The sequence below is a fragment of the Sycon ciliatum genome, chromosome 1 (assembly GCF_964019385.1).
Source record: "Sycon ciliatum chromosome 1, ocSycCili1.1, whole genome shotgun sequence".
NCBI classification, from domain to species: domain Eukaryota; kingdom Metazoa; phylum Porifera; class Calcarea; order Leucosolenida; family Sycettidae; genus Sycon; species Sycon ciliatum.
This window is the reverse complement of record NC_088643.1, coordinates 46,492,501-46,504,661: the sequence shown is the minus strand read 5'-3', so window position 1 is coordinate 46,504,661 and position 12,161 is coordinate 46,492,501. Positions and strand designations below refer to the sequence as shown.

Sequence of the window (12,161 nt, the reverse complement as noted above, 5' to 3'; positions counted from 1 at the left end):
ATTCGCAGCACAAAACGTACCGTCTTTTCTAGCTCTAAACTAGAACTGGTCACGCTCTATAATGATACATTCATCATTCACAACGAGCTAGATCCAAGAGTACAGTTCTCTTCAAGGCTATAATTGTAGATCGCATCACAAAAGCAAATTCCTCTAGCTAACGCACTTTGAAGTCAACGATAATAGTTAAATCTGCACAGATTGAAAGGGCAAGAAGGCGAGACACCCATTGCAGTCTGCCGGGTATGGAGCGATAGAAGCAGGCGACCGATAATCAGCAGAGGAAGGATCGAGACCAAACTACAAGTTGTACATGCATTCGATATGCACGTTCATGACCACTCAACGAATGATGCCATTTATCGTTTTTAATGTCGCGTATAAAAGCAGGTGCTTACGGCTGTATAAGCCGGGGTTCAAACTATGCTTCTATTCAAACATGCTTCTACGTCATCATCTTCAGTCTACGCTGTACCGTGCATATTGTCACCCATGTAATTATGTTCAAGTACATATCCTTGCACGTATGCTTCTATTCAAATCGTGCTTCTGTGTCACGGCGTGCTTCGAAAATCGGCTTCTATTCAAGTAATGCTTCTATATGGGTCATGCTTTTATACGCGACATTACAGTATTTGGTTTGATATTTACTTCACCATGACTTCTTTTAACTGGATGCCTAGCCAGGAGGAAGTCCCCTGTCGAGGATAAGAGGTGACAGGATTCATCACTGTGAGGGTGGAAAGAAGGGCCTGTCGCATGATATGATCAGTCAAAACACCTAGGCAAAGGTTTTCTCCAAGCTGCCCATTCATAAACTTTGCAAAAGGCGGCACCAGCAGTCGAATATGTTTACTTCCAGTGCATTCAGAGTAGGGGGGGGGGGGGGGGCGCTGCCCTCACCCCCTTTGGCTAGAACCTTGGATACCATTCACTGCCCCTGGCCTTGGCCTTGGTTTCCTCTCTCCACTGAAGTACGTACGCTTGATTTTGGGACGCAGAAACTGGCAATGTTGCTGCCACTGAGATCAACATGAAGGGAGTTACATAATTATGTACAATAATCGGATATGAATACACACAGTCACAAGGCGGCTTATGCCCATATGGTTACGTATGGTATACTTCATGCGTACTGTCTGATGGTCCGGGCTGGCGCATGAAACTCGGAGTTACAGCAAAACAGGTCGATTTGCGCTTCTCTTAGCACAGTGGGCGACTTCCACTGCTCAAAACATTGCCTAGAATACCGGGAGGAGGGGTAAAGCTCTCTAAGACAGAAGTCAAGACGGTTGATCGGTTGCTATTCCGAGTTTCAAGCTGTCCGATAATTAGGGCTGAAACGATCATTCAATAACTCCTAACGATCAACCAATATCTCTCCTTGACCAAATCCCATGGGGAAATATATGTTCCCTTTTGGGAACATTGGCCTGATTAAGGTTAACAACGATCGATATAATTATTGGTTTTATCAGACCTTGTCGGCTGTATCGAACACCAATTTATGAAGAAATTCATGTTGTTTCTAGAGCGACGAATCTTGTCATCACCCTCTGGCAACTGCTCCGACTTCTTCCACAAATGAACCGAAAAGACAAAGTCTTCTCTCCCAATCTCTTTCAAAGCCACAAATCAATAATAGCTCAGCATGAAACTCGGAGTTGCAACCGACCATCCTGATTTCTGTGCCCTTCTGTCTACAAGTAGGTGTGCATACATGTAGATGTCACTTCGTGCTCTGAATGATCTCTTGTATGTTTTCCTGATGTACACAGCACGGGTTGTCATAACTCAGCCAGAACTGTGACAACCTTGACAGGTGGACACATGTGTCAAGCAACGCCCGTAACAGACCCCCTAACCACATCTTACACATGTTCACGCATGGCTCAGCCTTCATTTCAAAACTCACCGCAGTTGTACATCAACAGTTACTGATGGTGTTCCGCTGGCATCATACGTGTCGAACATATTGGCATGTCCGCTGTAAAACCTGTTCATTCCCAGTCAAGTAACCGTTCATCACTGGAGAATGATTGTATCTCCCAGTGCCGGCGAGCCAGCGCCAGTGGAGCATAATGGATCAGCATAATTACAACTGATGATGTCCGCACTAGCCGCACATGTGTGAAATACTATCCGCGCACATTCAACTGGTGCCAGTGTGCAGATCAGGATGCTGGTGGTCTGAAACAAATCAGATTAGTGTACACACACACACACACACACACACACACACACACACACACACACACACACACACACACACACACACACACACACAAATGAAACGCTCTTCCAATTTATCACGGTTTTTGATGTCTATTTCAGTGTCCAGAAGGTGGGCCATATAAACGAAGTGACATGGAACAACACAAGCATCCTACACTGTACAGTGCTTGCACCATCATTTACATGTACACTGCCAGCACTGTGCCATAATCCACCCCCCCCCCCCAACAATCTCTCATGCCTGGCCGCTGGTACCCGTATCTGCCCATGCCACCTCCATGTACCGTGCCACTAGCTACATGTACATGTAGCTAGTGGCCCTTTTCAGTATTCCATGTGCCATACGGTGGGTTTGCATTAAACGCCTGTGTCCAAAACAGGCTTCTATTTGTTTTTAATGCAAGCCTGAATTTCAAGATACACTGCCGGCACTTAAACCCGGCCTTAGTGTCGACATACAAATGTTCATAGAAATACCTGTTTCGAATAGAAGCCTAACACTGACATTGGCTTCTACAGCAATACGCCCGGCTTTAATACGCGACATTATGGTATGTACTCAAGTACATGTACTATGAAAAGAAGAAGAAGAAAAAGAGTAAATTATCGTGTCCGTTCCCGAAGGGAACTCACAACGGCCACTAACACCCGGTAAACCCTAAAAAAAAAGGGTTTACAAACTTTACATGTACTATACACTACATGTACTTACTGGGATTACAGAAAACATACATGTACCGACACAGTAAGTTACATCAGGCTTTGCTAGTTCTATCCTTGCATTCAGCAGAGCATCCCGAAGAAAGGTGCTCTTCCACGATGCGCAGCATACATGTAGTATAGCACCATCGTTGGCATAATTCCAGCATAATATAGCAGTAGCATAATCACTGGCATAATGGAAAGCATAATTCAGCAGTAGCATAATCACTGGCATAATCACTGGCATAATGGAAAGCATAATTCAGCAATTTACCGAGCATAATCCGCCAAGACGGCAAGAGCTAACAAGGGTACAATCGCTGGTCAAACACGTCTAGAGTCGTAGAAATGTAGTCACAGTTGACTGTAGTCTGTATGCCCTATTAGTGTGCCTTTATGGACCTTCTGAGTGCTCTGTTACATGTACTAAGTAAGGCATTTTAGTCGGAATGGCCTGAAACAACCACCAAAATCGTCAAATGAGTAGGAGGGTGCCATTTTTTCATGGGGGGGGGGGGGCTCAATCAGAGTAAGGGGTTGCTGTCCTCTCTAGTGTCTGCAACTAACGTTACTTGTGTGGACCATGTGGACTGGTGGAGCTGTTCAGTTGGAATCTTGTGCCACCACCACCAAGTAACAGTTGTGATCAGGTAGTGTGTACTGTGTAGTGTGCATTGTACATGTATGTAAATTGTAAATTGTAGGTGTAGGCATACATGTATGCGGATAATGCCGGCAGAAAAATTGGCAGAATTCGGTACTTTTTCTGGTAAGTAACATAGTTTCATGCATGTTTGGTATGTGGATAAAGAAATGGAGCAGAATTCGAGAAATTGCCCGCCATAAGGTTTGTATGGTTCTGCCAATTATTATTTCACTGCTTTTGGAGCAGAACCTGCCACCTTTTCAAGCATTATCCGCCAATGCCTAATTGTAGGTGTAGGCAACCCACACTTATCCACAAACAGTTGACCATGGACATGGTTGACAGACTGTCACAGTGACACAGTCTCCTCCCTCCTCCTCGCCCTAGCCCTACCTCATTGCCACTGCTACTGCCTGGATCATGCGGATCTCAGCTAGCCAGTCAACAGTCAGTACAAAAAATGTTGCCTGCCATGCCTACGTGAAGTCGTTACATACACGCTGCATGCAGTCCAGGCAGTGCATGCATCTGTCAAGAGTTCGAGTAGATCTACGCCTACGGAGTAGACCTACGCGGACTGACTGCCTACATCAGTACAGACACACGTCATCAGGTAGATCAACGTAACATGGCGGCTACATGTATGCTGATGACTGGCCGACAATGATTTTTCAATGATTATGACTGTATGACTGTACATGTGTATGTAGAGTCCTTACGCCTACGGAGAGTCAGCATGGTTAGCATGGTGTAGTACAGTTACATTCACGAATCGGCACTCACTTTCGAATTTTTTGCTGCTGGAGCTTGACGACGCTCAATCATTGCTCCTACATCTGAAAATAAGTGGAAATGATACGACGTCGACAGTAGCGCTGTGTGCTAGGTCAGATGCTGTCTGTTTTCTGGAGTGAATTGATTCCTTCCAAAGTCGTAGCTCACATTCGTTGTTGCTGTGCTGGCTGCAGGTCACTTGTAGCTGTTAGCGCTTGTAAACTGCTCCGAAACAGCATTTGGCAGTTGGATCGTTTGTTTATCTGTTATCCCTGGTCCGTTTCGCTTGACGGTTAAAAGAGGCAGAGAGTCTGTAGCGAGCAGATTTCATGGAGAAGCGTCACTAGGCGTCAGCATCTTGCTTGCTTGCTGCGGCGGAAAAGGGAAATGGGCAACGTGCAGAGCGAGGGTCAGGCCACAACGGATGGCGAGGATGAGGCAGTGTTCTTTGATGCATCGCACGGTGGACTGACAGAAGTACCCAGCGATGCATTCAACATTGGTACCATGCAGTTGGCAAAGATAATGCTGCAAGCCAATCAACTTCGTGCAGTACCCGAGGTAAGCTCGGAGACAGCGCTGATTTGCGCGTGCCAGTATCGACCTAGCTAGAGAGAAGAATATGTCGGCCTTGCCGCCGAGTTGGTGAAATTTTCTTGTGTCAATCGAGGTGCTGTTTTTTTTCATTCACTCTCCGCTCCGTGCATTTGTAGACATAGTGTTGATGGTTGATGTTAGTTTCCCCGTGTTCGCACTAGTGCACTGACTCAGTGCACGGGCTTTACTTGTGTATGTCGCCTCGGTGTACACCTGTTTGTGCGGAACATGCGATAATACTCTTCTCTTTGCTTTAGCTGCGGATCTAATGCGTGTTCTTCTTGTGTTCGTGTGTCCGTATGCGTGTTGTATGCGTGGGCTTGTGTAGCGAGTGTTCAGTGTGGAGACGGTGCGCTCGCTGAATCTCAGTGATAATGAGCTGGTTGAGCTCCCAGAGGAGATTGGAAACCTGTTAGCATTGGAAGAGCTAATCCTTTGCAAAAATGGTGAGGAGTTGGATACTGGTATATTCATTGGTTATTGTTGACACTTTTGTCGTCCTGTAAAGCTAGTAAGTTATGAAGTTTACGTGAGTGTCGGGCTGCAAGTGAAGCTTCATTTACTATGCGTATTGTGAACCTGTCACCGTTTGAAGCTCGGCGTCCGGAAGAGTGTATGTCGCTGCCTCGTTGATCCCATCTTTTCATCGCGCGTGTCAACCTAGTTCCTGAAGGCTGAAGTATTTCCTTCCTACGCCTTGTGCTGGAGCAGTAGAAGTACTATGATGTAGGTGTCGATCATGTGCTAGGTGGGCAAGGGAAGCTGCTTACTATTTTTGTTTGACGATAAACCTGAAGCCTGTGTGGGTTGTAGAGTTCGCTGGCAGTTTCGTGCATCCAACTAAAAAATAACGAGTCCATAGACTCTACGTATGTTTTGTGAGCGACGTCAAGACACGCAGAAGAGTGCCGCTCTGACTCCACTCTTGCTTGTTGCAATGGATTATGTTGGACGACTCACTCACTTGTAAATAAGCGCTGTGTGTGAGTGTCGGTGATGTCGTCGACTACTTGCCAAGCTGCCGTCGATCGACTCCGATCCGTGCCGGACAGCGGTGCGATTATGTCACTCGGCAGACCTCGCTGATAATAATGACCGCGGATTGCCCAGAGCGGCACACGCACAGCAGCACTGCGCTGCCGACCGTCCACACTGCAGAGTCGGACGGGACGTCGATGAGCAGTTGTGGAAGTGGAACCGCTGGCACTTGGCATGACATGTCAGATTGAGCGTTCACAATGATGTGAATAATACGCACACAAAGTAGGGCATGAAACTTCAACGTGGCGGTGGAACGCTGGGCTGTGAGACAATTTTTTTTGATTTTGAGCGGCTTCCCAGGTACATGTACGCTGATGATGTAGGCATGGCGTGCCTTGCTCTTGGCAGTGCATGCATGGCACTCCCCACTCAGTCTGAAAATGTGTGAGGTTGTAGCTGTGCCTCTTCAGCTTGGCAAAAAAACTGAGTTTTGTACTGCTTTGTCTTGTTCTCTTTTGTTGAAAACACACTCTTTGGGCTCCACGTGGTTGTGACTGACATGCATATAGCGCATGCACCCCAAGCTAGATCCAGCGCATACTAGTAGTAGTAGACATGTGTAGTGTAGTAGTGCATTGTGTGAACTAGTGGCTACTAGTACTAGTACTACAGTAATCATGATCAAAGTAATACAATTCATGGGTGTATCTGTAGCAGACAGACAAGAATTGTTAGCATTCTCCTAGCATCTTGATTCAGAATCATGCAGTTTGCTGGAATGTGACAAAGTGTATGATGCGCAGACAGTATCTATCCTTCAGTACAATGCAGCAATGACTACATGACTGTGTTAGTAACAAGAAAGTAACCAGTAGGAAATGAACGTAGTCGCAGTGGTGGTGGTGGTGGTGAAGTGGACACAGACTGTGTTAGTAGTAGATTCATCAAAGCCAAAGGGCCAGTGTGGTTGCCCAGTTGCCGACTGATGCGAGAGCTGAAACTCTTACTATGCCTGTGGCGTGGTGGTATCCATGGTAAATTCTTGTTAATGTAGACTCACTGAATCGGGATGGAGTCCTGCTGCTCCTGTTGTATCCTTGTATTGCTGCTGTTGCGGGCAGTGATGCTGTACACGTACAGAGTGCAGAGTCGCGGTGTGCAGTTCCCATGCAATGTGTTTTAGTGACTGTGATCTTGTCAAGAAAGGGGGGAAGGTGTGGTGCTGACTAGCAGTAACTGCACGCTTGCAGTGCACTGCGTGGCCCATGGCCTGATTTTTCATGGGTCTGTGTAGTATGTGTCAGTGGATTTGTGTTGTGTCATGATGTGGAGTACCTATGCCGATGGCTCAGTAATGGCTATGCATTCTGTTTTGTATGAACACAGTCAGACTCATACCTTGCTGTGTGTACGGTTTGGGGTTCTAGCACTAGTAGCAGTAACAATAGCAGTACATGTAGTTACGGCATACAACAGTACATTGTACTGCTTTTAAGTCTGACAAAGCGAGTCGGTTGACGCCAGGCAACGCGGCACAGTCATAATCTTGGGAACACCGAGAGCTGTGCTGCACTGGCATATGACTGACCTATAGACTATGCACTGGAGCAGTGTGCTAATATACTCGTGAGGTCTGATTCCGTTGAGCACGACTGCAGTAAATCGTTACAGAAGCAGAACTGGCGGCGGTTGAAGTCGGTCGTTTTCTCTCTGTTATTGTGCCTAACGTTACCACACTTAAAGACGGGTGTCGTGCCTGTAGAAATACTCGCCCAATTTGATGGATGTATTGAACTACAGCTGTGGCCAAAGAAATCTGATCCACGGGTCAAAAGTAGCGCCTCGTTTCCATTTCAATTACATCATGCATGTTCCTGAAACTGATCCGAGGGCTGTAGGGGCCGCATGAGCCTTGGCGCTGCTTTCGGCACGTGGGTTGGAATACTTTGGTGTAGTTTCACTCGTTGTGACGGGGGGGGGGGGGAGTGCAATGAGAGTGACAGTTGTGCGCTTTACCAGCTGAAGGAATGTATCTGCCAGATAGGACGAAAATTGGTGCGAGGATATCGTGGATGATTACAAGCTGAGATTGCTTTTCATCTTTTTCCTTCTGCTGTTGACATGTTTGCAGCTATCGAGAGAATACCTGACACTATTGGGCAGCTGAAGGTCCTGAAGTTGCTCGATGTCAATTCGTGTCCGCTGGATGCGTAAGTGTGTACTTATTTTTTGTGAAAGGAGTTTCCCGGCTCAGGGCAGTCAATTCTTTCCCGCCATCGGTTCTTCCAACCCCAGGGTGGTGGGTTGTGTTGTGACTGATCGTGTCCCATGCGTGCATATTAGGCTACTGTGATGCATGTGCGTGTGTGTGTGTTTGTGTGTTTGTGTGTGTGTGTGTGTGTGTGTGTGTGTGTGTGTGTGTGTGTGTGTGTGTGTGTGTGTGTGTGTGTGTGTGTGTGTGTGTGTGTGTGTGTGTGTGTGTGTGTGTGTGTGTGTGTGTGTGTGTGTGTGTGTGTGGTACATGGTGTGTGTGGTACATGGTGTGTGTGTGTGTGTGTGTGTGTGTGTGTGTGTGTGTGTGTGTGTGTGTGTGTGTGTGTAATCTGATTTGACTGAGCAGGGAGGCCGTCTTACCTCCTGCTATCTCAGTCTTGATGAGTACCCACTGCTTATTTAGCAGAGTTGAGACACAGCCTTGCTATGTCGGACATCAGGCCCGTATATGGAACCGTGCACTGCATTGCATAGTGCCTTTCTAGATTAGAAGCACCTATGACTTCCCAAGGTTCCCAAGCATGTCCGCAGCTAAACCATGCATTTCAATACAAGATTATACGTCTAAACGGTCCGGCATGTCAACTAGTAGTGCCGGGCTACATGCTGAAGGATAAGATCATGGTATCAGTGTGCAGAGTTGCATTTTATGTACCGTTACGAGTAATACCTCTCTGCTCATACTCCCATATTTGGCTATGCATTGGACTTATGGCCTGTACTTCTTTCTGCAAAATCCATGCACTTAATATAGGATGGATGCTGACGGTTTCCCTTGTGGGTCTGAGCGTGGCTATTTTTAGCACGGGTTTAGCTACACCTGAATGTGGATATGAACTGTGTTGATTTTGGCTGGCCCCCATTCTTCACCTTTTAGAGGGCTGCCACCATGCATGGATGCAGTTCTCATCTCCGACGGCGTTGTTAAGATTGCTCTTTATCTCAATGTTAACGTGCTGCCTGTGCTTGCTGGTGAATGGCAGTGCTATGATTGTGATGGTGAATGGCAGTGCTATGATTGTGATGGTGAATGGCAGTGCTATGATTGTGATGGTGAATGGCAGTGCTATGATTGTGATGGTAAATGGCAGTGCTATGATCGTGATGGTGAATGGCAGTGCTATGATTGTGATGGTGAATGGCAGTGCTATGATTGTGATGGTGAATGGCAGTGCTATGATTGTGATGGTGAATGGCAGTGCTATGATCGTGATGGTAAATGATTTTCGTGTACATGTAGTGTGTGTCTTATGGTGCGCAATATGTCTGTGCTGGGCTTGGTTTCTGTGCTCGTTGCAGCGTGCCAGACGCTCTGTGCGAATGCGAGTCTCTCATGCAGCTAACGCTAAGTGACATATACTTGGACAGCCTGCCGAACAACATTGGAAAGTAGGTGTTGGAAGCTGCGCTACCCCTACCCTTTACACGACATCGCTAGCCTAGGGAATCAAAGTAGAGATATGATGGAATACACTGATGTACATTGTACTTGTACATATAGTGACTTTGAGGTGGCATTTAATTATAGGGCGTGCCATTGACAAAGCCAGACAGGAAATTCTGTGTCAATTCCTTCTGTTTACTTTATCCTCTTTATATGGGGCAATATTGGTTGCGATTGTTGCAGTGAGTGATTTGTAAGGTGTGAATTAATGGCCGTGCGAGGCAGTGCTGCTCTGTATTGTTTGTATTCGATAATTATGTAATTCTGTTATGCACCTCCGGTAGTAACGACTATCTCCACAGTGGAGTTACTATCATATGTCGCCTCCAGCACCAGTACATGTAGTGTGATAGAAAGTGTTGACTTGCGCGAACGTTCCCATTTTCTCTGTTAGAGTCACACAAAGTTTATGCTGTGTGCTTATATTCAAGTCTTGGGAATTGCTCCGGCTTGCTCGCTCAATTTCATTTTTCAAATGGTGGACCAAAGTTGGCTGATGTGTTAGAAGCAGCGATCAGGGCGTAGCCAAGCGGCTTGCATTTTTTAATCGTCTCAGACATGAAGCTGGGCGCATTCCGTTTTTATCATTTTAACTGATAATAGCTGAATTAGTCTGAATTATTTTATGCGGTGTCTTGTTGCAGCTTCTCTGCACATGTCTGTCATGCTTGGTCTGCCAAGTTGTCACTCTTGTAGAGTGCTCTTCTTCCTTATCCCATAGCTTCAAAGCAGCTCAATTGTTGCTCACTTTTCTGTGACCCGTCTTTCCAGGTTGTCTCGTTTGGAAGTGCTAGAACTGCGTGAGAATATGCTGGATAGATTACCCAGGTATGCCATTGCCATGTTTGGGTTTTGATCCTGTTTGTAGTGCGGTGGCAAGTACATGTACTTTGCAGTACTAAGTGGAGACATATGATATGTTGATATCATCCGTAACTTTTATGTTAGTCTACAGTATGTGTGTGCGGACATTTCTGTACCTGTAGTGTGTCTTGAATATGACGTTTTACAAGAGCTGCGCCTCTATCAGGTGCACCTCCATTGCAGATGAGTTTTCCCTTAGAATCTTCCATGTTGTGTTTGGGATGACTTTTCAGTTCATTTCACTTCATGCTTTTGTGTTTCTGTTTGTTTGTGTACATCTTTCAGTTCATTCTACAATCTTGCACGCCTGCGTCGGTTAGACTTGGGCAGCAACAGGTTCGAGGAAATCGTAAGTCACTGCCTTCAAGAATAATACAAGAGTGTGAATGTAACTAAAATTATAAGCCCTGTCAAATGTTCAAAGAACCGCCTACTTAATTGTGATACACCGGGATACCGTAAACGTCCGTAAATAGGTACCTGCCCGAAATAAATACCTCCTTCATACTTTTAACTCTGCCTATTGAAGTCAAGTAATAGTAATTATAATAATAATAATAATAATATTCGTGGGATCCGCGTCGGCATCGCTTGAATGTTCAGAAGCACACAAACAAGCCTTCGCATCCCCAGGCCACCACTATGCGTGTTCACGAGTCAGGGGAGAGGAGGTTAGTCTCTCAACCAATCGGGCGTGTAATGGCCCATAACCCTGTAAACTGCATCCTTGTTATTCTCACTCCGAGCTGTGAGTACCCAGTTGACCGTGCGTGTCGGCGCAGTTCAACAAGCGTAAAAAAGACTTTTTACACGTTCCCTGCTACCAGCGCGGGTCTTGAACTCGGGACCTCATGATTCGCAGGCAGGCCTGCAAACCAATCGGCCATATGCGTTGAAGTCAAGTTCAGCCCGATAAACATACTGCCTGAAATACATACCTGTATGGTTCGCACATTCTGCGTGTACCATCTACATCTACGTGAAAAATGACTCTTTTCCGCTACACACGAGTCGGGTCCGAAAGTTAGTTTGTGCCCAAAAATCAGTACCTACCCGAAAGTGAAAACGGGTGTGACCACTAAATTCAAAAGTAAGGATGTACTTATTTACGGACTGTTACGGTTTTCTGAGTACAGTGCTAGTACTTCAAAGTGCTGTCGACTTCACTTATAACGAACTCGCATATAGCGCATTTTTTGCTAGAGTGAACCTTTGTCCATGTCCTGTTTGAACCCATACACAATTGACTCTTTTATAGCGAACAGTTCTCGTTTATAACGAACTAAATCGTGTAGTGCCACATGTGAACCAAGTGTGCTCGTAGTTTCATGGGCCACATGCCAGTCATGACTTGCTGCTTGTATGGTGTGAGTGCATTTCTGTTATAACAAACAGGGCCGGAGGAAGGAGTTCGGGAGTGGTCCGGCCAACCTTTGAGGGGGGTCTGGGGGACCTCCCCCGGGAGAAATATTTAAAATTTACGTGAAATAGAGCGAATTTGGGCACCTCTAAGCCGGACTAAGGCTCCAGAAAATGCAGAAAATTATAGTAAAAGAACACAAACACAACTTTTTTTTATCCATATCAGCCATACAGTGCCGGTCACGGAGTCCTGAGTCATGAGCTACTTCGAAGCACATCACA

The 12,161-nt window shown here is 46.1% G+C and overlaps 1 protein-coding gene across 1 annotated transcript in view; it reads left to right on the top strand.

The window, feature by feature from the left end:
* Positions 1 to 4,448: 4,448 nt before the first annotated feature.
* LOC135828952 (erbin-like) overlaps positions 4,449 to 12,161 on the top strand; it is a 59,445-nt gene continuing 51,732 nt past the window's right edge. Inside the window, exons 1-6 of the mRNA XM_065341388.1 lie at positions 4,449 to 4,918; positions 5,283 to 5,400; positions 8,067 to 8,145; positions 9,509 to 9,598; positions 10,425 to 10,481; positions 10,803 to 10,866. Coding sequence (XP_065197460.1) covers positions 4,745 to 4,918; positions 5,283 to 5,400; positions 8,067 to 8,145; positions 9,509 to 9,598; positions 10,425 to 10,481; positions 10,803 to 10,866 — 582 coding nt within the window. The 5' untranslated portion in view covers positions 4,449 to 4,744. The remainder of the gene's footprint in view (positions 4,919 to 5,282; positions 5,401 to 8,066; positions 8,146 to 9,508; positions 9,599 to 10,424; positions 10,482 to 10,802; positions 10,867 to 12,161) is intronic.